The 25,453-nt window shown below is 39.7% G+C and overlaps 1 protein-coding gene across 1 annotated transcript in view; it reads left to right on the top strand.

The window, feature by feature from the left end:
• SVEP1 (sushi, von Willebrand factor type A, EGF and pentraxin domain containing 1) overlaps positions 1–25,453 on the top strand; it is a 207,297-nt gene that overhangs the window by 94,032 nt on the left and 87,812 nt on the right. The window contains exons 10-18 of the mRNA XM_061426467.1: positions 3,740–3,847; positions 4,595–4,726; positions 5,336–5,530; positions 6,754–6,875; positions 8,997–9,105; positions 13,533–13,697; positions 14,516–14,749; positions 16,609–16,770; positions 18,027–18,188. Of these exons, the coding sequence (XP_061282451.1) occupies positions 3,740–3,847; positions 4,595–4,726; positions 5,336–5,530; positions 6,754–6,875; positions 8,997–9,105; positions 13,533–13,697; positions 14,516–14,749; positions 16,609–16,770; positions 18,027–18,188 (1,389 nt within the window). The remainder of the gene's footprint in view (positions 1–3,739; positions 3,848–4,594; positions 4,727–5,335; positions 5,531–6,753; positions 6,876–8,996; positions 9,106–13,532; positions 13,698–14,515; positions 14,750–16,608; positions 16,771–18,026; positions 18,189–25,453) is intronic.

The raw sequence follows: 25,453 nt of genomic DNA, 5'->3' as shown, positions 1-25,453 counted from the left end.
CATCACCAACTCCCGCAGTTCAATGAGACTCACGTCCATCGAGTCGGTCATGCCATCCAGCCATCTCATCCTCTGTCGTCCCCTTCTCCTCCTGCCCCCAATCCCTCCCAGCATCAGTGTCTTTTCCAGTGAGTCAACTCTTCGCATCAGGTGGCCAAAATATTAGAGTTTCAGCTTCAACATCAGTCCTTCCAGTGAACACCCAGGACTGATCTCCTTTAGGATGGACTGGTTGGATCTCCTTGCAGTCCAAGGGACTCTCAAGAGTCTTCTCCAACACCTCAGTTCAAAAGCATCAATTTCTTTGGCGCTTAGCTTTCGTTATAGTCCAACTCTCATATCTATACATGACTACTGGAAAAACCATAGCCTTGACTAGACAGACCTTTGTTGACAAAGTGATGTCTCTGCTTTTTAACATGCTGTCTAGGTTGGTCATAACTTTCCTTCCAAGGAGTAAGCATCTTTTAATTTCATGGCTGTAATCACCATCTGCAGTGATTTTGGAGCCCAACAAAATATAGTCTTCCACTGTTTCCCCATCCATTTCCCTTGAAGTGATGGGACCAGATGCCATGATCTTAGTTTTCTGAATGTTGAGCTTTAAACCAACATTTGCACTCTCCTCTTTCACTTTCATCAAGAGGCTCTTTAGTTCTTCTTCACTTTCTGCCATAAGGGTGGTGTCATCTGCATATCTGAGGTTATTGATATTTCTCCCAGCAATCTTGATTCCAGCTGGTGCTTCTTCCAGCCCAGCGTTTCTCATGATGTACTCTGCATATAAGTTAAAAAAGCAGTATGACAATATACAGCCTTCATGTACTCCTTTTCCTATTTGAAACCAGTCTGTTGTTCCATGTCCAGTTCTAACTGTTGCTTCCTGACCTGCATTAAGCTCTATGTAAATATACTAACATTTTGCTCTTTTGGTTTCATATACATGTTTAGTGTTTATTTTAAAATTCAGTACATTGAATTCATTTTAAGAATTTTACATAACCTCTTGAAATGTGTATCAAACTGGCTTCTTACCCTAGAAATGATAAGTTTTGGTGAAAGTAAATAAACTGACTTACATAAAAATCTATGTTTATGTTCTAGTGCTTAGTTGTCTTTAATTGCCTTTTGAATGTTTTAAACATGAACATCACCTGTCACATGAAAAATATGTTGGATTTATTTTTATGGTGCTGTGATTTTAAACATGGACCTGTGAATCAAGAGTTTGCCACGTTTTCATTTTTCACAATGAAGAGTCAGCATGGTGAAATGTAAAAAGTATACTCACGTGTCTAGCTAGATACTAGCTGACTTTTCAAATTCTGAAAGAGAGCAAGGAAATGGCAGGGAGGAGGGAACGGAAGAAGGGGAGGTAAAGAGACCAGAAAGGCAGGAGGAGAGGGAGACGGAAAACAGTCCAAAGCCTACATTTTCTTGTTTTCCTCAGATGACAGAGTGTTGGTGTCTTAATGATAGATGAGAGGAGTAGGAATGCTTTTGCTTCACATTCCACAGAATGCTGCCTCATGTGCTTTGAAATGGACTTTCTTTTTCTGGAGATGCTGCATCTGCTGGGACCCCCAGCTATTTGACACTCAGTGGCCTCTGAGGACTGCTCTCTGTCATCCCCAAACTTCAGTTTTTAAATGTTTGGCTAAAATCAGATAACTTTAGAAAATCTTGGAACTATTTCATTTGCACTTTCTTTGGGGAGCATAGTAAGTACTGTTAGATTTATAAATTTAACTATGCGTTGGCTTGATTCCGAATTCTCAAAGTGCACTGGCCTCCTACAAGCATTCCTTCATTCTTTTCTTTATGCAACAACTTTTTCTGAGCATCTGTTGTGGGCCAGGTGCTGTGCTATGGCCAGGGAGACTTGTGAGCCAAAGAGGCTCCATCACTGGTTGAGAGTTCACAGCCTAAGAAAGCAGTAAATCAAAGATCCTACACTAAGGAAATGCAAATACTAGGAAAAGAGAAAAACTGAATATTCACAAGACTTAGCATCAAACAGAGATCTGTATATTCTTATAGGTACAGCTCATTTCATTTCAGGATATGTGTTTCCATATACATAGATACTATATCATCCTAGTCTTGATGCCTGTGACTGTAATTTACCGGTTTACTGACCTCAGGCAAGTCTCGTAAATTTGCCTGGTTTGAGACTCTTTACCTATATAATAAGAAAATTACTGTTCATCCAGGCTCCCTCAAAGACGTGTTATTACAGATAGAAGGACATTTTGTATATGCAAAAATCAACAGTTCTGTGAAAATGTCCTCCTTTACTACTTCTTGGTTGTACTTTACTGACCTCCTCAAATTCTACCGCATTCCACCCGAGTGTGAAACCTGGCTCACCCGCACCCCCTCAAACCCTTCCTTCAATGTAGATTACAGTGCCCAGCAACAGACTCACAGATCTTTCATTTCTACCGTGGCTTTCACCCCCTCTTCATTGCAGCCCCGTATTCCCGTGTCCACACCCTGTTTATTGTCTTTACCTGGAATTGATCAACCTAGGCATCTTAGACCTCAGAGTCCCACCTGTGGATGTAATCTCCTGGCCTTCCAGCAATATCACATCCTCACTTTTTTTCTGACAAGGGTTCGTGTAATCAAAACTATGGTTTTCCCTGTAGTCATATACAGATGTAAGAGTTGGACCATAAAAAGACCGAGTGCAGAAGAATTGACGCTTTCGAACTATGGTACTGGAGAAGACTCTTGAGAGTCCCTGGACACCAAGGAGATCAAACCAGTCCTCAGCCCTGGATATTCATTGGAACGATTGACGCTGAAGCTGAAGCTCTAATACTTTGGCCACCTGATGCAAAGAGTTGACTCATGGGAAAAGAGCCTGATGCTGGGAAAGATTGAGAGCAGCAGTCTAACAGAGGATGAGATGGTTGGATGGCACCATCGACTCAATGGACATGAGTTTGAGCAAACTTTGGGAGATAGTGAACACCAGGGAACCCTGATATGCTATAGCCCATGGGGTCGCAAAGAGTCAGACATGACGAGAAACTTAACAGTGACAACGACACTTAAATGTCTTACATATTCTGCAGCATGACTCAGATCTCTGCCCGTTGGTCTTCCATGCAGCATCTGTCAGCCCTTCAGTTAAGAGGAGGGTCATTCAAGAGATCCCTGTGAAAGCATTGCCTTGGTCATTTCATGCCTTCTCATTATCTGGGAATGTTTACTTCACTTCTGGGTGGATCAGCTCAACTGCCACTGGTGAAACTCACAAATTAAATGCTCCCAAATTTACCGTTTCTGCTGCTGTGTTCATGGTGGTTTTAGCAATCTGGTATTTCTTCAACAAGTAGAGTGAAGCATAGCAAGAATCAGCTTTTTCTTGTGATGTTGAGATCAGGGATGAAACATGCATGAGTGCTCAGTTGTGTGGAACTGTTTGCAACCCCGAGGACTATAGCCCACCAGGCTCCTCTGTCCATGGGATTATCCTGGCAAGAATATTGGCATTGGTTGCCATTTCCTCCTCCAGGGGTCTTCCTGACCTAGGGATTGAACCCACATCTCTTACAGTTCCTGCACTGGCAGGTGGATTCTTTACCATGTCATCATCAAAGGGATCCCAGGGCCAGCCTTGTGTCAAGGTTCTCCGCCTGCACAAGTAGACTTCTATTCTCTCTTGCAACCCTCCTCATCAGTTTTGAACATCAGTTGTGACTTCATCCTCTGATTTCATGTTTTTTAGATGTAGAGCCACCTAGCATAGACTGGTGCAGGTCCCCACCTCCTGTCCAGGTCTCTGAGAAGGAGCATGCTGTGACCTGGGATGAGCCTCAGTTTTCAGACAACTCAGGTGAGAATGCGGGTATCTTCTCGTCAACATGTTACCACCAAATACAAAGCTTGTAAAAAGATGAAAGAGAAATAAAAAGCAAATTACATCTAAATATAGTAGCATGGATAATTACATAAGATGTTTTAATGCTAGGATAATTCTATATATTTTAACATTGTTAATCTTACCTGTCCATGGCTTTTCATTCATTATTCAGTGGGGATTTATTAAACTTGTACAGTGTATTTTATTTGAAAGTGTGCTAGTAAATTCATTGAGCCTCTAAGCTTCCTTTATCCTAGAGACATAAGCTATGCATCCTATTGGCAAGTCTAATGCAGTTCTATGTATTCATACTCAGTTCTTAAACATTTGCCAAAAATGTTATAAAAGCTCATGGGAAAACAGAAAAAAGTGAGCAAATATAGCTGAAGTTCACTTTAAAGTTTTCACAAACACCCTGAAAACAAGAATGCAAGTGAAATAGATTTCTTAATTAAATTTCCAGTATTCACAGAGACTGACCTAGTAAAGGAAAATAATCTATTTAGCAAGAATGCCTTCATTTAATGAGGCTTTTGAGTCAACTATTTCTATAGTTTAGTGTAAGATTTTATAGTTTATTTTCTGTTAGCAGCCCAGTTAGTACCAATAGAATGTTCAGCTGGTTTGTATAAAGAGTAAATGAAAATTCAAATCACATAAAGTGACTGCACACAATAACCCCCAGATTGGAGTCCTCCTTTCTCCTTCTCTCCTTTTTAGGGGCCATGTTGACCATCACCAGAAGCCATACACCAGGAGACCTGTTCCCTCAAGGGGAGACGATAGTGCGGTATACAGCCACTGACCCCTCAGGCAATAATAGAACATGTGACATCCACATTATCGTAAAAGGTATACTCTGCATAAGCCTCCGAAATCCAGCTGACACTTGAGATGTGTAATCACTATTGCACTCTCCTTTGTGATAGAAAATAGGCTATGAACACAGCTGTTTAAAGTTAGAATACTGACGGATTATATTGAGGTTTCCAATTATTACTTCACTTCATGGTAAATACACGTGCTTTCTTCCGAGCTAGTCTGTAACCACTTATTAATATTTTCTCTAAAGTTACAAAGTATTGTTGTCATGATTCTATTTTGAATGCTTGGGGAGACAGATTCCAAAAATTTGTTGCTATGTAATGTTATTTGGTTTTCCTTTTTATTAAAAAATGCCGAAAATAACAGTTGCACATCAGAAGTACTTTTAGCTTTTCATAACATATGCACAGTTATGCACATGTAATTAATTGCACATTGGTACAGCTTTTTAGCTGTACCCACCTAGGAATCGAAAAGCAGAAATTGCAGCAGCCTCACACTATGGATTTATTGTGAAAGTTTTTCTAGGAGTAGGGGTGGACAGGAGGAATCCTTTTCAAAATTCAGCTTAGACACTTAGATTTTAATTTATATTTTAATACCACTGTATATGAATAATTCAATTTTTTTACACAGGTTCCCCCTGTGAAGTTCCATTTACACCTGTAAATGGGGATTTTGTATGTACTCAAGATAGTACTGGTGTTAACTGCTCATTAAGTTGCTTAGAGGGCTATGATTTCACAGAAGGATCTACTGACAAGTATTATTGTGCTTATGAAGATGGTATCTGGAAACCACCATATTCCACTGAATGGCCAGACTGTGCTAGTAAGTTCTAAATTTTTCTGGGCTTCTTTAGTATGTGTGAATATGTGTTCGACTACCTATATGTGTAAATTTCTTAACATTAAAGAGGAAAATTGCCTTACTACAGGGTTTAGATTTGGTAAGTAGAAAATAGTGCCATGAATTTGAAGTGTTTATAGATAGGAGAAATGTCCATCCCTCAATTTAAAATATTAGCCCAGAATCTTATTGCTGATTGGATTGCTGTAGGATAAGACTCAGTTTATGGGAAAACCATCTTGGCCCCTTCATTATTATTCACCAGAATTGTCAGAAGAGTCAGCATGTCATTCTTGAGCTGTGAACTTGAACTATAGTCTGATGTCTGGAGAAGAACTTATATTTAAAGTAAGAGCATGATGCAGTCGGATCAGTCATACTCTTTTTTAAAAGTGATTTAGAGGTATTCTGTAATCTTGTGTATTATTCTAAAAATAATCTAATGTCTTCATCTTGTGTATTAAAATAAATAAAGTTTTAAAAAATAAAACTGACAAAGAATTAAAATAATAATAATAATCTCTGGAGTGAATCTTTGGTCCCCTACTATAGATGAAGTTTAAATGCCAGTGTCTTACAAAGTAAAACCCACTTACTTGAGCTGTATTGTTCCTAAATTTGGTAAATATAAGTGATATTACTTACCTCTATCAAAGATTTAGACCGTAGGATTTTAATGTTGATATTGTTAGGAGACTGTGAATATTTTGAGACTTCTTGCTGAGTCTTAACTTCTAAACTTCTGATCCAAGGAAAAGTTTATCTCTGTGAAATTACACTTTTAAGAAATATAATTTCACATACCATTCAGAAATTTTTTAGTGTCTATTGATTGAAAATATAATATAAACATATGTATTATAAACTTATATAATATCTTTGCAACTAGAATTTTTCAAAGATTCCCAGGAATATATTGAAAAAAATGTTTGTATCTCTTTCTCCCTTAAATGTTCACTTTGTCATATAATTGGAAGGTAAAGAATAATATATGAAAGCAAATATGTCACCAGGTAACTGGGTACACGGCTGCTTGGCTGGTGGTTTATTATGATCGATTAATGCCTGGAAACATTCCTTAACTATCAACTTTTGTTTTTATAACAATCCTGCAAACCATGTTGGGATGAAAATACCAGTTTAATTCCACAGAAATTAAATTTGTGTTTTGAAAACACTAACCAACTGAAACTGGTTTTTTCCAGTAAAACGTTTTGCAAATCATGGGTACAAGTCCTTTGAGATGCTGTACAAAGCAACTCGCTGTGATGACACAGATCTGTTGAAGAAATTTTCTGAAGCATTTGAGACCACTCTGGGGAAAATGGTATGTCAGTAGCATTCCTTGGTTGGTTGCCATATTTTAAAGGATGCTGTTGAGTTTCCGTAGTTGCTTTGCATCACCTACAACAGAAATTCTTTGTCTTGATGATTTCCTTTTTCTTTGTGACCCAAACTTGCTCCTCATATTTAGAATTATTCATAGGTTTTGGTCTCCTGGAGTGAATTTTAAGTAAATCTGTGTTAAAGCACTTTGAATTTCTTAAAACATTCAGAAAAACTTAGAGTCCCTTTGGTTTGAGAATGTCTGCTTTGTTATTTAAAATATGACAGAAATGCCCTTGTAGTCTGTTTTTCTTTTATGATCACTGGACGTGTAAAGGGTTTTCTTTTTCATGCAAGTTTAGGACTCTTTCAGGATTCCAGGAGAGCAAAGCAATGTATTTAAGTGTACTAAGCATCTTGAAAGCAGAAAATGTTCTATATATATGTGTGTGTATATAAATGTTTTTATATGTTTTTTATATATTTCTATTATATATATGTGTGTATGTATATATAACTTCTGTGAAATCATAGTCCTCTAAGCAACTTAATGTGTAGTTAACTCCAGAACTATCTTGAGTACATACAAAATATATATATATATATACACTTGTATCCCTAACAGAGTTGAGTGGCTTAGATTTTGGATAGATTCTGAAAGTAGATGCAATAGTAGTAGATTGGATATAGAGTGTGAGAAAGAGAGGTGTCGAGAAGGGGTGGAGTACATGAGCACAGGTACAGGAGTGAGTCCACGTGTGATATGTGTGAAAGAAGGATCTTTTGTGACTATCTGATCTGTGCAAAAAGATGCAGAATGATCAGTCTGGAGTAAGGTTGGGGAGGAGCTGTTGGAGGTTTGAGAAAAGAGAATGTGGTACAAAATGATTTTCTAGGAGAGCATAAGTGAATATACTAGAGAAATGTAGGATTGGCCGTAAGCAGGCATGTGTTTTCTCTGAGGCTATAGTTGAGCATGTGGGCACAAATGTGGAGAAAGCAGAGCAATAAATTTAACTGGGGTTAAAGTTCTCCAGACAAATTGAGAAGGGCGCATGCAAAGGAGTAATTCATGGTGATAGACCGAGGAGGGTGTGTGCAAGGGAGTAAGTAATTTATGGTGATGGATCAAGACGGGATCCAAGATGGGTAAATAAGGAAGTGAAGACATCAGGGGCTGAGGGACAGTGAAGAGGTGACAGTGTCAGTGGATTACAGAAGAGGTGTTGGATGCCTGGGTCTAAGAGAGGGTGCAGTTACTGGTAATGACAAGATCTGAGGGTATGACTGTGAGAGTAAGTGACAAAGCTGGAAGATGGAAGAGGAAGTGAGAATTCAAGGTGATGGAAGGATCAGCTGGCTGCATATAGAAATCACCAAGGGCTATCCCAGGGACACTTACTAAGGTTCTTGGAATGAGGAAGTGACCCGGAATAGGCGAGGGCTGTAGGTGACGGGCACAAGGAGATCAGTGTGTGGTATAGCTTATTGTGGGAGCTTCAAAACTCAGGCTTCAAGGAGGTTCATGGGAGTATGAGCTAGAAACAGCACTAAAGAGTGAGGAGGGCACTTCCTCACCTCCATGACCACCACCTAAAAAAACAAGCAAGTCAGGTTTCATTGAGAGCAAAAGTGAAGAGAACATAGAGGAGGTGAATACTAATAAGGGTTTGACTGCTTCTTGACTGTGAATTTCAGAGGGCACCAAGGAAAGTTTTGAGGACTTTACTTGGAGGAGGTGGGAGATGGGGTCAGAGAAAAGGGATCTAAAGAGTCATTAACATAAAACTGTAAATCAGCTATACTTTATTTAAAAAAAAAAAAAACAAAACTCAATTGAGATGAAAGTTTAGAGGCAGATATCCTGGGAGTCCTGAGTTTCTTGCAGTAAGTGATGTAAACAGAGAGAAAAGGCATCAGACTGATCTTGATCCACTGTACTGAGAGGAGGTGGGGGAGGGCAAGGAGGAGGGTCAGGAGCCTTTTTAAGGACAGGGAGCACTCTCGGGTCCGTCCTTCCTTCCTGCTGATGGAGACGTGAAGAAAAGGAGCATAGAGCTTATCCAAGGCACACCCAGATGTGAAGCACAGTTTGTCCTCTTCCGTTTTTTTTTATTTACAGGTCCCGTCATTTTGTAGTGATGCTGATGACATTGACTGCAGACTGGAGGACTTGACCAAAAAATACTGCCTTGAATATAATTATGACTATGAAAATGGCTTTGCAATCGGTAATGAAATTATTTAGTGTGGGTAGTTGGGGAAACTGTTGTGCAAACTAAGAAAATCATTCCAGAAGAGTAGGGCAAATTAGAAAAATGACCTTTCGCCTATTTATTCATCAAGAGTTCTAGGATGACTGGATAACCTGATCCTGTGCATAATGATCTTCATAGATATGTAATTCTTTGAAAGTATTAGCCAGAATGTTTCAGGATGATAAGTACTAAGAAAACTAAGTGACATTGTGATTGTAAAATTCAAATATTTGTATGATATCTTAGAATAGTAATAGTTATAAGATACTAACAGCAATTTTTATATGGAATTTAACTTAAATTGCAAGTAAGTCATTTATTCAAAAGAGTAACACATGTAAAATATTCACATTCCTCACTTATAATATTGTTAAGACTCAATCTATTCAAGTCTGATATACCTTCAAGTAGAATTTGGGTGTTTTCTTCATGTAGACGCTGAATGTTTTTTTCTTCTGTTTTTTTAAGATATAATTGACATACAACTTTTATTAAGGGTACTCCAAAGTGTGTTATGGGATTTCTTTGCCCTTTCCAGTAATTATACTTATTTCATTCTCAGAAAGCCGTCTCTACAGAACTCTCAGAGTAGTGTTTTAGAACACAGTGGTGATCCCGTCCTGGTTAGATGCATGAACTCTACAACCAACTAGTAAATGTCTGAATCCTGGCTTACCCACCTACTAGGAGGCAGGGGAAGCACTTAAGTTCTCAAGCCACCCTGTGCCTCAATTTTCTCATCTTTAAACTGGGTGTGTAAGAGTGCTGAACTCATAGGGCTGTTGTAAGGATTAAATGAGGAAGTACAAGAATAGTAAAGTGCTTAGAAGATTATTTGAAGCAGTATTAATTCACATGACAGTGGACATTCTTTTTGTTTTGGACACTAATCATATTTCTCAGTGATTTAGCATTAAGAGTGATATTGACTATTGCTTTAGAGTTTTTAAATTGAAAAATATTATTGCTGTATATGTTTTTTGCAAAAATTTGAAAAATACTAAAAAAAAGAATGAAATTGAGATAACCTGCAGTTCCAGAAATAATTATTACTATATTAACGTATATTAATATATATATTACTGTACTGCATTTGTGTGTAGACCCATGCTATTTTGTAAACATGAATTTCTAGTTAATATTTTATTGAGGATAATTTTATGTCATAAATATACTTCAACGCAATTTTTTGAACTTTTTATTTTGTATTGGGGTCGCAAAGAGTCGGACACGACTGAGCGACTGATCTGATCTGATCTGATAGCTGATTAACAATGTTGTGATAGTTTCAGATGAACAGTGAAGGGACTCAGCCATAAATATAGATTATTCCTTCTCCCCCAAACCCCCACTGCCATCAAGGCTGCCACATAACGTTGAATAGAGTTCCATGTGCTGTACGTGAATCTTTGTTGGTTACCCATTTTAAATACACCAGTGTGTTCAATGCCGTTTTAATGGCTACATATTATTTTATCAATTTGCCATAATTTATATAAACAATTCCTATTGGTAGACTTTGTTTTCCAGTTTTAACAATTATATGCAACTTCTCAGTGAACATAATGAAGTTAAAGTTTTAGATAGAAAACCACAAAGTGGCCTTGGCGGGGGAGTTGGCAGCGGCACGTCTAGAATACCAGTGCCTCTTCGGTCACACGTGACCCAGGCTCCCACTGCCCCCGGATTGTGGAGGTTGGTTGCAAGGGTTCAGGACCTCACACGGACGGAGTCGGCTATCCTCATGAGACTTTGTGATGGGTGATGTGTGTCATCCTGTAAGAATCTGAGCGGTGTATGGTACAGTGATACAAGTGATCCTAAGACGCAAACCTTCTTCCTCAAGTGTCTTTACACCTCTCACAAAATCAGTAATATTTATAACACCTTGGCATGTCATAATGTGTGGAAAATAAAGGGCCAATAAATACACTAAAATGATTAGATGTTATACACCTCATGTAGTTCAAATTAAAACTAAAATGAGATGCCATTTTTTATCCTGTTAGATGAACAAATTTGAGTAAAAATCTCAATACCCAGAGTTGACAAGGGTGTCATGAGATAAAAATTATACTCACATATTATGTGTAGGGAAGAAATTGAAGGGCATTTGGCAGTATGTAACTAAAGGGTTAAAAATGCTCAGACCCATCTGAGGATATTTCTCAAGATAAAAGTCATACTAATGTATAAGCATATACCATATTTTGTAAATTCCAAGATGTACATTTTGCATTTGGGTATTTATGGAATTGGGTGGTGTCTTCTCACTGATGGTGTCTTATATTTTATGACATAGTGTATGTACAAGGATGTTCTAAATTTTTGAAATAACCTCAAAGTCTGAACATAGAAACTTGGTTAGTTTGTAGTATAGCTATAGAAAAAGATATTAAACCATTTGACACAGAAATATTATATTGTTGAGAAAATTTGAAAAGTGATTAGCAAATAATATACATATAGTATGATCTTATTTTGTTAAAAGTACAGTATGTTTATATTTAGTCTAGCTGTGTGTGTGTGTGTGTGTGTGTGTGTGTATGTAAGGAAAGCAAGTGAAGTCACTCAGTCATGTCTGACTCTTTGTGACCCCATGGACTGTTGCCTGTCATGCTCCTCCATCCATGGGATTGTCCAGGCAAGAATACTGGAGTGGGTTGCCATTTCTTTCTCCAGAGGATCTTCCCCACCCAGGGCTCAAACCTGGGTCTCCCGCATAGCAAGCAGACTCCACCATCTGAGCTACTAGGGAATCCCCCTGCCCTGTGCACCGCCCCCCCGCCCCGCCCACACACTGTGCGCATAAATGTGTATGTGTATGTCTATATAGTCATAGAAAATATTCTTGGCTAAAATGTTATGGTCATTATTTCTGTGTGGTGGAATTATAGGCAATCTTTTACATTTTTCTCTTTGTTCCTCTGGGATTTTGTGTTGTTGTGTTTTTTATAATGGCTACATGACACTTATAGGGAAAAATGTTTAAGTGAAAAATAAAACTATTGATCTAGTTCTTTATAAATGGCTGAAAGCATGAATTAAGCTAAAAAAGAAACTCAAAAACCAACTTACTTAAGTGGACAAACCTGTATAAATAGATTTGATGTTCAAAGCACATCACTAAGCAACAACAGTGTGCCTACATCAATATTAATATTATTTACTCTCACCAAGCTTTTAGAATGAGTCTAAAAGCTAGTCTAAAAACTAGTCTATGAGCTAGTTTGCATGAATTAGCTCAGTTATTCCGCAGACCTACAAGGTAGGAATAATGATCTCAATGTAGACATAAAGAAACTGAGATAAAGAGTAATGAAAGTAGCTTGATTAAGATTGTACAGGCATATATCATTTATCAAGAAGTTACAATCTGAATCCATGCAGTTGGTCACAGTGATATGGAAGGCATCTAAAGAGACACATACAACCATGCTACTCACTCCAGTATTCATGGGCTTTCCTGGTGACTCAGATGGTAAAGAATCTGCCTGTATTGTGGGAGACCTGGGTTTGATCCCTGGGATGGGAAATCCCCTGGAGGAGGGTATGGCAACCCACTCCAGTATCCTTGGGCTTCCCTGGTGGCTCAGACAGTAAAGAAGTCCTGGGTTTGATCCTTGGTTTGGGAAGATTCCCTGGAGGAGGGCGTGGCAACCCACTCTAGTATTTTTGCCTGGAGAATTCCATGGACAGAGGAGCCTGGCAGGCTGCAATCCCTGGAGAGTCTGACATGACTGAATGACTAAGCATGGCATACTGCCTCCAGCAGTTTCCTAAGTGTGTAAACATTTAACTCAAAATGCTGCCCTCAGAAACTAGAATAGCTATAGAAAAAGATATTAAACTATTTGACACAGAAATATTATAATATATTGTTGAGAAAATTTGAAAAGTGATTACCAAATAATATACACATAGTATTATCTTTGTTATTATCTTTGTTAAAAGTACAGTATGTTTATATTTAAAATATGCAGATATGAAAATATCTTGAATAATCTTCACAAAGGGAAATCTGTTTATGCACATTCAGTTTATGACACTGATATTAAAAAAGACAAGAATAGAACAAACCCTGAAGGGAAATAGAAATTGATTAAAATCTATACCTACCTCCAATTTCCTCTAAACCTACAATAATTAATTATTAGGCCAAAGATAGAATGGTTTAAATGCCTACATAGCTCTATAAAGACTTTTCCTTGTTCATCTAAATTTAATATGAAGTACCCAAGACTACAGTATAAAATTACAGGCAAAACTTTATATGTAGAACATTATGGGCAATTTAAATAGTGATCAAAGACAATGCAATTTGTGGCCGAACATTAGACACTAAAAGCTGATAAAGATGCAACTCTACAATCTTTTGTTTCTCTACCACACCTTTTCAGGACCTGGTGGCTGGGGTGCAGCCAACAGGCTGGATTACTCTTACGGTGACTTCCAGGACACAGTGCGAGAAACACCCACGGGTGCTGGCAAAGCCAGGTCTTCCCGGATTGAAAGAAGTGCCCCATTATCCGACCACAAAATAAGGTTAATTTTTAACATCACAGGTAAGAATATACTGTCTTTTTGAAAAGGTTAATATAATTGGAAATTCTCGGTTGGAGATCTGTTTTCAAACTTCCTATGTGCTGTCATCATTAGGAAATTACCCTGGAACTCTATATTAGGGCAAGCACAATCACCTATTCTGTTCTTTTTCAAAATATCACAGATCTATTTTATGAGGCTCATAGCAACAAGCCCCCCGGCTTCAAACTCATCTTAACATGTTGAGCTGAGGCATGTTTTTAAAAAGTGAGAGTTAGCAGGAACTGAATATATAATCATTAAGAACTCTACAAAACGGGGCTGTAGATCCAGCATAGGAGAGAAGGATTAAAACAAAACATGTTGTTCGTGTACTAGCTACTCAGTAAATACTATTTAAATTTGTGTGTATCTTTCCTGGAATGTTTTTTTAATTGTGATTAAAAAGGCACATAATATAAAACATACTATTTTAACCATATTTAACTGTACAATTCAGTGGCATTAAATACATTCATCTCCCTCCATCATCTACCTACTGGGTTTTTCACTTTGCTAAACTGAAACCCTGTCACCATTCAACACTAAGTCCCCATTCCCGCTCCCCACCCGCGACCTGACCCCAGGATCTACTACTAGTGTCCTTTCTGACTTTGAGTTTGCTATTATTCCTCATATAAGTGGAATCAAACAGTATTTGTCTGCACCTACTGTATATTGGAATGTGTTTTTAAAGTTAATACATGTCATTTTTTAGGGTAAAAACTCACTCCAAATGGCTTGCTGCAACACGGTGTGTGTGTGTGTTATGTTTTCTTTTGTTTCGTTTTTATCTCAGCTAGTGTGCCATTACCCGATGAAAGAAACGATACCCTTGAATTGGAAAATCAGCAGCGACTCATTAAGACATTGGAAACTATCACAAATCGACTGAAAAGGACCCTTACTAAGGAGCCCATGTATTCCTTTCAGCTTGCCTCTGAAATGCTTGTAGCTGACAGCAACTCCTTAGAAACAGAAAAGGCTTTCCTCTTCTGCAGACCGGGCTCCGTGCTGAGAGGCCGAATGTGTGGTAAGATTTCTTGCTGTCACCAAAAATATTTGGTGCCTGTTGGGTCGAGTAACAGGTAGAGTCACCCTACAACTCTGAAGGGGTTTTGTCATGAAACCTACATTCTGTTATTGTTGCATGCTTTTTGTCTCAAAAAGTCTAGATAACCACTAATGGTCAGGATAAGATTACTTTAGGTAAGGGACTAAAATCGTAGTTTTATTTATAGATCTTTCTCAGCTCACAGCTTTCAGCAGCAACTCCAGTGACAAACACTAAAACTTTTCTGACCACCTCTGTGTGCTGACTGAGACCCTGTCTTGTTTAATCCTGTTTAGCTACTGTATGAGGTACCATTATTATTAAGTACATTTTATGCGTGAGAAAACCGAAGCCAAGAGGCTAAGAACTTAGCCTTTTAAGACAGTAAGTGATTCAGCTGATATACCCACCCAGGCAGCCAATACAAAATTCACATAGCATAAAATGAACCATTTTGAAGTATGTAGTTTAGTGGTGTTTAGTATAGTCACAGTGGCATTCAACCATTACCTCTATTACAGTTCCAAAACATTTCCATCACCCCCAAAGGAGACCCTAAACCCGTTAAAGTGCCAGTCCCCGTTCTCCCTCCCGCCCCGTCAATCCCTTAGCTTTTACTGACTTTAGACTGTCACAATCTGAGTCCATTCCAGTCTCTTTCCTAAGTCAGTCCTCATTTATAGATAGCAGAGTCTCCTCCAAGCAAAATCTATGTGCTCAAACAGAACCAAGTGACATGAGGCTTCTGTTAATCTCTCTATAGTGTGTGATATTGTGTCCTGGTCAGAAAACCTTCATCAACAGTTCTCATTGCTATTCTCAGAGCTCAGCTAGGTTTTTCACACTGGAATAAACCCAGCTCATCAAAAGCACATTAATATTATCATTCTGAGCCTCCTCTTGTTTCTTTCTCAACTTGTAAGTAAAAATCCAGAATTGCCTTGGCCAGCATTCTGCATTTCTCAGTGTGGTCTTCAGACTACCTGTGTCAGCACCCCCTGAAGTGCTTGTCAGATTGCAGCTTGATTCAGGTCCCAATCCACAGGGGATACCTCCTGACCCTTTGGGGTCAGGTCCTTGGAATCTGAAATTTTAGTAAGTTGCCTGATAAATCTTTCACACGTTAACACCTCAGAATCACCCAAGTGATTCTTCCAGGTGTTCTCTCTGTAAGAACGCTAACTTTGATAGCAACCTCTCAGGGAATTTAATATCCCACTTTGATTTCAGAAATTCTGCACTCCTAGCCTGCCAAAATAGTAGACCAAATCTCCGGGGAAGGAAGGTTTTGAAACTGGCCAGTTTCCGCGGGGTCTTTGGGTCTGAGGATGCCTCAGACTTACACTTGGCTTCAGTGGAAGCAGTCTAAGCAGGGAGAGGGGTCGACTTAACTCATTTGTTCTAAGCTTACCACCTTTGTCTGTTTTTATTTCTAGAAGTGATGCTATAATGGACAGTTTCATAAGGGAAACCATTCAGAAGAACAGCGAAGAAACCATTTTTAATATCTCAAAGCCCCAAATTAACTGCTTTATTTTTCTTCCATTAGCTGTGTATTTCCAGAATGATCTGGTTTATGCTTTAACCCACATTTCAAAGCCCCCATCCTATAAGCTGTAAGCTTGGTCAGTTAAGAATTGGCATTTTCTAAAAAAAAAAAAAAATCTGTTTGTTGGTTTAGAGGACTACATTTATGGAAAGTTTATCTTGTGAGTAAACCTCTGACAGTAAAATTTAACTCATAAACAATAGTAGCTGGAAGCAGGCTGTATTAGTCTCATACCTAAGGGACAAAAGTATGTTCCATACAATATTCAGCGTTTCCTGCTTGTTTTCAGTCAACTGCCCTTTGGGAACCTACTATTCCCTGGAGCATTCTGTCTGTGAGAGTTGCTTGATGGGCTCCTATCAAGATGAAGAAGGGCAGCTGGAGTGCAAACCCTGTCCGACTGGGACTTACACCGAATATCTCCATTCAAGGAGCAGCTCAGAATGCAAAGGTAGAGGCTTAGACCAGAAGCCTGAATTTTATTTCCACTTAGGAAATCTCGCTAGCGAATAGGATGAAATATGAGCGTTACCAAAAGCAATTTCATTAACTGATTTTTTTCTTGCTTCCAGTTATAAGCTATTACTTGAATGTTTCCCTCACTTAGAGAAGTCCATTTACCTTCCTTTTGGAACAGCCCATTGCTGTCTAAATCAGACTCCACTGTCAAGAACTTTAATCTGTTTTCATCAGTTAATTCCATGTGTTTTAGTGACTCTCACATTAACTGGTAGAAGGGACTTTCATGACTCTTAGCAAGCATTGGGCTGCTTTTTGTTTGAATAATATTTGATATGATGAGATTAACTCCATTTACTTGGAAATGAATAACTACAGACCCATATGCAGATATTCTTGCTACTAAATTATCCAATCTTTGCAAAATATTGTTCCTGTCATTCTCAATTACCATTCCTAATGGACACGTTCTCTTTCACGTTCTGGTTAAGATGCACCTAAAAGAAGGAGCTGCAGGGTTATCCTCCTTGCCTGTTGTTGCCAGTACAGGTGTGGGTGCTTCACGACACGTGTAAGCTTAAGAGCAGTGCTGGGTGACTGCAAACGATGCTGAAAGTGAGATTAATCTGGAGGAAAAGGGCAGAAGGAGAGGCCAGTGCGCTGGAGAAATCTGACCCGAGGCCCACTCTGCTACAAAACCATTGCTATGCATTTTGGAAAGTTGCTTAATTCACCTCTCTGGGCCTGATGCTAAGACTACTCTTACTTCCTCCTCTGCCAGCCCTCAAATGAAATGGTGTCTGTAAGCACAAGGAGGTAAGAGGGCCAGTTGTTATTTAGGGTGAAAATGGTACCAGCATAGTTACGAGACGAAAGCCCAGTTGTGGGTTTTGTTTCTGTCACTCAAGAGAACAGCGTACAAGCTGGGCACTTGTACAAGAGCAAGTTTCCCTGTAACAGCTGGACCTTGTCAGATGCAGATTTCTAACTTCACCCCAAAACTATTTATTGACATTTTCTATGTGTCCAACACATGCTAGGTCATAATAGAAGGAACTGGAAATGAGCCTATAACTTATTAGTATACAGAAGTATGAAGAATCTAAAAGATAATGTGTCTGCCTGGAGTTCTTTGTGACCCTCATTTTATCCTAAATAAACGAAAATATGGAAAACCCTATTGTACACAGCGCTACTTTCGTACAGTTGATGTCATTATTATTAACCATATTACATTTTTCATTTTAGCTCAGTGTAAACAAGGCACCTACTCATCAAATGGGCTTGAAACATGCGAGTCGTGTCCGCTGGGCAGCTATCAGCCAGCATTTGGTTCCCGGGGGTGCCTCTCATGTCCAGAAAACACTTCAACTGTGAAGAGAGGAGCCGTGGACATTTCTGCTTGTGGAGGTTAAGTCTTACACGTTGCTTTTTTTCCCCCCAAGCCTGTGCTAGGTTCTCTGCATGGAAGAGTGGAATCTTGTTAGCAGAGGCATATGTCTGCCATATGCAAAGAATGTAAATAACTGTCTCTTCATAGAGTGTTTCCTTCTATTCAGCCAGTTGGTACTTAAGTGTAAACACCCATAATATAAACACCATCCTGGTACTGTTAGGGACTCACAAGAAGCACATGACTGGGTCCCAGCCCTCAACACCAGTAACCATGTGACCACATGGTATGAGAGAAATACTTGTCAACCAGGAACGTAGATTTTTCATGTATAAAATGAGGTCTTGTCTTATGTTCCTTGAAACTCGAAAAATACATCCTTTGGATTGTGACCTTTGTTCCCTGCAGTTTGAAGATTTTCACGAGTGGTTATCCACTCTGGCTCCTACTAGAATCGTTGCACATTCATATCAGTATTGTAGCCACTTATTGACTAGAGACATGTTAGTACATCTTTTGTTACCTGAACATTATTGACCAGAATGTTTCGATATCACTTACATAACAGATCACTGGGCCACGGGTGTTAATTTCTGCAAAAATTGGCCCAGTGAGTAACATGTTAAAACTACTGAAACCCATCTCCACCCCCCCAGAGAATTCTGGTGTAAGTTTACTGTTTTCTTCTGAAGATCGCCCCTCTCCCCATGTTGTTGTTTAGTTGCTAAGTTATGTCTGACTCTACTGTGACCCCATGGACTGTAGCCCACCAGCGTCCTCTGTCCATGGGATTCTCCAGGCAAGAATACTGGAGGGGGTAGCCATTTCCTTCTCAATGGGATCTTCCCTACTGAGGGATAGAACCCGTGTCTCCCTCATGGCAGGCGGATTCTTTACCACTGAGCCACGAGGGAAACCCAAAGTTGCCCCAGGTGATTCTAAAATACAACTAATTTTTGTTTCTCAAGTGTCACCATGGAGGGTTTGTTGAAACATGGACTCCTGGGGCTACCCCAGAGATTTAAATCAACAGGTCTGGTAAAGGCCTTGAGAATTTGCATTTCTAACTAGTTCTCAGGCTTCCCTGATAGCACAGTTGGTAAACAATCTGTCTGCAATGCAGGAGACCCTGGTTCGATCCCTGGGTCGGGAAGATCTGCTGGAGAAGGGTAGGCTACCCACTCCAATATTCTTGGGCTTCCCTTGTGGCTCAGCTGGTAAAGAATCTGCCCGCAATGCGGGAGACCTGGGTTCAGTCCCTGGGTTGGGAAGATGCCCTGGGGAAAGGAAAGGCTGCCCACTCCAGTATTCTGGCCTGCAGAGTTCCGTGGACTGTGCAGTCCATGGGGTCACAAATAGTTGGACGTTCTCAGGTGGTGCTGATTCTGCTTGGTCCAGGGACCCCCCACTGGGAACCACTCGTTAAATAGAAATATGAAGATTACAGTTTCAATTTCAAATAGTTCTAACGTCCTTACCAGGTACAGCTTTCCAGCAGTGTAAAAACTGGAAGACAGAAACAAAAGTAAAGGATGAAAACTTACAATGCCAGTGGACTCCATCTGACAAATCAACGTCAGCCTGTTGTCAGAAAACAAAACAAAACAAACAAACAAACAAAAACCAAAAACCTGCGGTGACCTTGCAAAGTCCGTGGAACTTTGCAACAAAATAAACAGTTGTTTACCTCTGTCTGTTACAGCACTGGGAACAGAACAAGCATGGCTGGCGAAAAGTGACTTTAAAAAATTGTGTGTCCTCCCCATTCTGTATGCCCTTATTGAAAACCCAAGGCCCATGGCAATCTGGACTTCCCAGCTGGCACTAGTGGTAAAGAACCCATCCGCCAATGTAGGTAGACTTAAGAGACCCGAGTTTGATCCCTGGGTGGGGAAGATCCCCTGGAGAAAAGAATGGCAACCCACTCCAGTATTCTTGCATGGAGAATCCCATGGACAGAGAAGCCTGGCAGTCTGCAGTCCATGAGATCACACAGAGTCAGACACGACTGAAATGACTTAGTGTGTATCCATGACAATCTGAAAGTTTAAAAACTTCTCTTATTGAATGAGTGATGTTTTAATAAGCCAGTCTGGCAGTTTCTGATTTCCCCCAGGCTACACACACATGTATACATCTGTATCCAGTTAGAGACTGAGATTCCTGGAAAATACTTAGGATGTTTTGAGTGTAGATGTGGGGAGGGGGCAGGAGATGTCCAGCATTGTGTTCTGGGAGTTGTAGTCCCTGTAAGTTAAGTGCTACCCTAAATATATGTTATATATGCTGCATCTGTTTGAATCTCAGAACCAGAATCACAGTGGATGAAAGCCTCTTAGACATGAGGAACTGGGCAAGTAGTGTTCATCAACCTAATGCTTCACTGAAGAAATGAGAAGAAAGGTTAGCTAGGAACTACTTGAAACTCATAAACCATGTGTGTTGTGTAATACCAGCTGTGGATTTTTTTTTTAATTAAAAATCCAACAAAACCTCACATTATGGTTGAAAGAGAGCTACCAAAGACTCTCTTATTTTGTCAGTATACAGTCTAACTTTGGAAGAAAATCTGCAAGAAAAATAAGTCTTCTCTCTTTCCCTTCCTCCCTCCCTCCAAATGCAAAAGCCAACTAGGACTTTTACAGTAAAATAAGTTCATATTTGACAATTTTTTCCTTGAAGTTTCCGAATAAGCCTTGAGGTTTTCTAATACCAAATTGCCGCACTTAAGAAATTGTAATTCCCAGAAAATCTTTAAACTTCTGGTAACTGCTCTATTTCTAATATTCCTAGCATATGTTTAACCACATTCTACTTGTCGTGAGTGGAAAATCAGTAGTAATTGGTAATGACACTCTCCCTTGCAGTGCTGGATAAGCACCATTTTGTTTTTACTTTAAGTGTGTGTGAATTCTAGAATAGCCCCTCATATACATTTCGGTAGTTTTCAATCAACCCCCTTTCTCCCCGCCCCATCTTTCTCTCCTTTTCCTCTTTTCTCTTTCCTTCTGTACTGCTTTATTTTTATGGGCATGTTGTACAGTTTACCTTATTTTTTACTGATGTATCACTTTTTGCATTATTTAGCCTTTGAACTTAAAATATGATACTGGAGATCAGTGGACAAATAACTCCAGAAAGAATGAAGGGATGGAGCCAAAGCAAAAACAACACCCAGTTGTGGATGGGACTGGTGATAGAAGCAAGGTTCGATGCTGAAAAGAGCAATATTGCATAGGAACCTGGAATGTCAGGTCCATGAATCAAGGCAAATTGGAAGTGGTCAAACAGGAGATGGCAAGAGTGAACGTCAACATTCTAGGAATCAGCAAACTAAGATGGACTGGAGGGGTGAATTTAACTCAGATGACCATTATATCTACTACTGTGGGCAGAAATCCCGTAGAAGAAATGGAGTAGCCATCATAATCAACAGAAGAGTCTGAAATGCAGAACTTGGATGCAATCTCAAAAACGACAGAATGATCTCTTTCCAAGGCAAACCATTCAATATCATGGTAATCCAAGTCTATGCCCTGACCAGTATTGCTGAAGAAGCTGAAGTTAACCAGTTCTATGAAGACCTACAAGATCTTCTAGAACTAACACCCAAAAAAGATGTCCTTTTCATTATAGGGGACAAGAAACACCTGGAGTGACAAGCAAATTTGGCCTTGGAGTAGAGAATGAAGCAGGGCAAAGGCTGATAGAGTTTTGCCAAGAGAACGCACCGGTCATAGCAAACACCCTCTCCCAACAACACAAGAGAAGACTACACATGGACATCACCAGATGGTCAACACCAAAATCAGATCGATTATATTCTTTGCAGCCAAAGATGGAGAAGCTCTATACAGTCAGCAAAAACAAGACTAGGAGCTGACTGTGGCTCAGATCATAAACTCCTTATTGCCAAATTCAGACTGAAATTGAAGAAAGTGGGGAAAACCACTAGACCATTCATGTATGACCTAAATCAAATCCCTTATGATTATACAGTGGAAGTGAGAAATAGATTTAAGGGACTAGATTTGATAGAGTGCCTAATGAACTATGGACGGAGGTGCATGACACTGTACAGGAGACAGCAATCAAGACCATCCCCAAGAAAAAGAAATGCAAAAAAGCAAAATGGCTGTCTGAGGAGGCCTTACAAATAGCTATGGAAAGAAGGGACGCGAAAAGCAAAGGAGAAAAGGAAAGATATACCCATTTGAATGCAGAGTTCCAAAGAATAGCATGAAGAGACAAGAAAACCTTCTTCAGCGATCAATGCAAAGAAATAAAGGAAAACAATAGAATGGGAAAGACTAGAGATCCTTTCGAGAAAATTAGAGATACCAAGGGAACATTTCATACAAAGATGGGCTCAATAAAGGACAGAAATGGTAGGGACCTAACAGAAGCAGAATATATTAAGAAAAGGTGGCAAGAATACACAGAAGAACTGTACAAAAAAGATCTTCATGACCCAGATAATCATGATGGTATGATCACTCACACTCACCCAGAGCCAGACATCCTGGAATGTGAAGTCAAATGGGCCTTAGGAAGCATCACTATGAACAAAGCTAGTGGAGGTGATGGAATTCCAGTTGAGCTATTTCAAATCCTGAAAGATGATACTGTGAAAGTGCTACACTCAATATGCCAGCAAATTTGGAAAACTCAGCAGTGGCCACAGGACTGGAAAAGGTCAGTTTTCATTCCAATCCCAAAGAAAGGCAATGCCAAAGAATGCTCAAACTACCGCACAATTGCATTCATCTCACATGCTAGTAAAGTAATGCTCAAAATTCTCCAAGCCAGGCTTCAGCAATACGTGAACCGTGAACTTCCAGATGTTCAAGCTGGTTTTAGAAAAGGCAGAGGAACCAGAGATCAAATTGCAAACATCTGCTAGATCATCTAAAAAGCAAGAGAGTTCCAGAAAAACATCTATTTCTGCTTTATTGACTATGACAAAGCCTTTGACTGTGTGGATCACAATAAACTGTGGAAAATTCTGAAAGAGATGGGAATACCAGACCACCTGACCTGCCTCTTGAGAAACCTATATGCAGGTCAGGAAGCAACAGTTAGAACTGGACATGGAACAACAGACTGGTTCCAAATAGGAAAAGGAGTATGTCAAGGCTGTATATTGTCACCCTGCTTTATTTAACTTAAATGCAGAGTACATCATGAGAAATGCTGGGCTGGAAGAAGCACAAGCTGGAATCAAGATTGCTGGGAGAAATATAAATAACCTCAGATATGCAGATGACACTACCCTTATGGCAGAAAGTGAAAATCTAAAGGGCCTCTTGATGAAAGTGAAAGAGGAGAGTGCAAGTGTTGGCTTAAAGCTCAACATTCAGAAAACGAAGATCATGGCAGCCGGTCCCATCACTTCATGGCAAATAGATGGGGAAATAGTGGAAACAATGGCTGACGTTATTTTTCTGGGCTCCCAAATCACTGCAGATGGTGACTGTAGCCGTGAAATTAAAAAAAAAAAAAAACACTCCTTGAAAGGAAAGTTATGACCAACCTAGACAGGATATCAAAAAGCAGAGACATCACTTTGTCAACAAAGGTCTGTCTAGTCAAGGCTATGATTTTTCCAGCAGTCATGTACAGATGGAAAAGTTGGACCATAAAGAAGGCTGAGTGCCAAAGAATTGACGCTTTCAAACTCTGGTGCTGGAGAAGACTCTTGAAGAGTCCCTTGGACTGCAAGGAGATCCAACCAGTCCATCCTAAAGGAGATCAGTCCTGGGTGTTCATTGGAAGGACTGATGTTGAAGCTGAAACTCCAATACTTTGGCCATCTGATACAAAGAGATGACTCATTTGAAAAGACCCTGATGCTGGGAGGGATTGAGGGCAGGAGGAGAATGGGACAACAGAGGATGAGATGGTTGGATGGCATCACCGGCTCAATGGAGATGGGTTTGGGTGGACTCCGGGAGTTGGTGATGGACACGGAGGCCTGGCGTGCTGCAGTTTATAGGGTTGCAAACAGTTGGACGCAACTGAGCAACTGAACTGAACTTAAAATATCGTTAATACATATAGCAATTATATCTAAGTATATTACTATGTTGGGCTTCCAAAGTACCTCAGTGGTCAAGAATCTGGCTGCAATGCAGGAGACCTGGCTTCAATCCCTGGGTCAGGAAGATCCCCTGGAGAATGAAATGGCAACCCACTCCAGTATTCTTGCCTGGGAGAATCCCATAGCCCGAGAAGCCAAGGAGGCTACAGCCCATGCAGTTACAAAGAGAGTCAGACATGACTTAGCTACTAAAGAAGAACAAATATAACCATGTTAGTATAATGTAATATTCTTTATACACTTCATCTATTATCATGTATTAGGATACTCTTGCCTGGAGAGTCCCATGGACGGAGGAGCCTGGTAGGCTGCAGTCCATGGGGTCACTGAGGGTCGGACATGACTGAGTGACTTCACTTTCACTTTTCACTTTCATGCATTGGAGAAGGAAATGGCAACCCACTCCAGTGTTCTTGCCTTGAGAATCCCAGGGACGGGGAGCCTGGTGGGCTGCCGTCTATGGGGTTGCACAGAGTCGGACACGACTGAAGCGACTTAGCAGCAGCAGGGTATTAAACAGTCTTGAGTCCTTGGTTAACAGTCTTGAGTCTTGGTTATAAGAGTCTGAAGTTTTTCAGTTTTTTAAAAATGATTTTTACCAAAATAGTAAGTTCCACAAATGGCTTTTGGTTGATGGTGTTGTTTACATATGGTGCCAATAGAAGGAAAGATTATTTGTGGAACAAGGTAACAACACTTCTTACCTTGACCATCTAGGATGAAGTTAAAAGGAGGCTCAGAATGAGAGGCTTTGACTTCTGGCTTTGTCATCAGAAACCAGTGTCTCCAAGACTATATTTTTCCTTTTATACCATCACGGGACAGGCCTGTGGGGTTACATTTTTCCCTGTTCATTTTAATGCTCTATTTTTAATTCTATTTTTATATCCCTTTTGGCATATTTAAATATTTTTTCCCCTTCTCTACAATAAAAGAGGTGAGAAAGATTTTTTTTCATTTTTCTTGATGAGAATGGCATTGAAACATGTATGAAACGAGTTGCCAGTCCAGGTTCGATGCACGATACTGGATGCTTGGGGCTGGTGCACTGGGACGACCCAGAGGGATGGTATGGGGAGGGAGGAGGGAGGAAGGTTCAGGATGGGGAACACATGTATACCTGTGGCTGATTCATTTCGATATTTGGCAAAATTAATACAATATTGTAAAGTTTAAAAATTA

Source organism: Bos javanicus, chromosome 8 (genome assembly GCF_032452875.1).
Source record: "Bos javanicus breed banteng chromosome 8, ARS-OSU_banteng_1.0, whole genome shotgun sequence".
Taxonomy (NCBI): Eukaryota; Metazoa; Chordata; class Mammalia; order Artiodactyla; family Bovidae; genus Bos; species Bos javanicus.
Note: the sequence above shows the minus strand (reverse complement) of the source record. Positions and strands in the feature narration are given on the sequence as shown.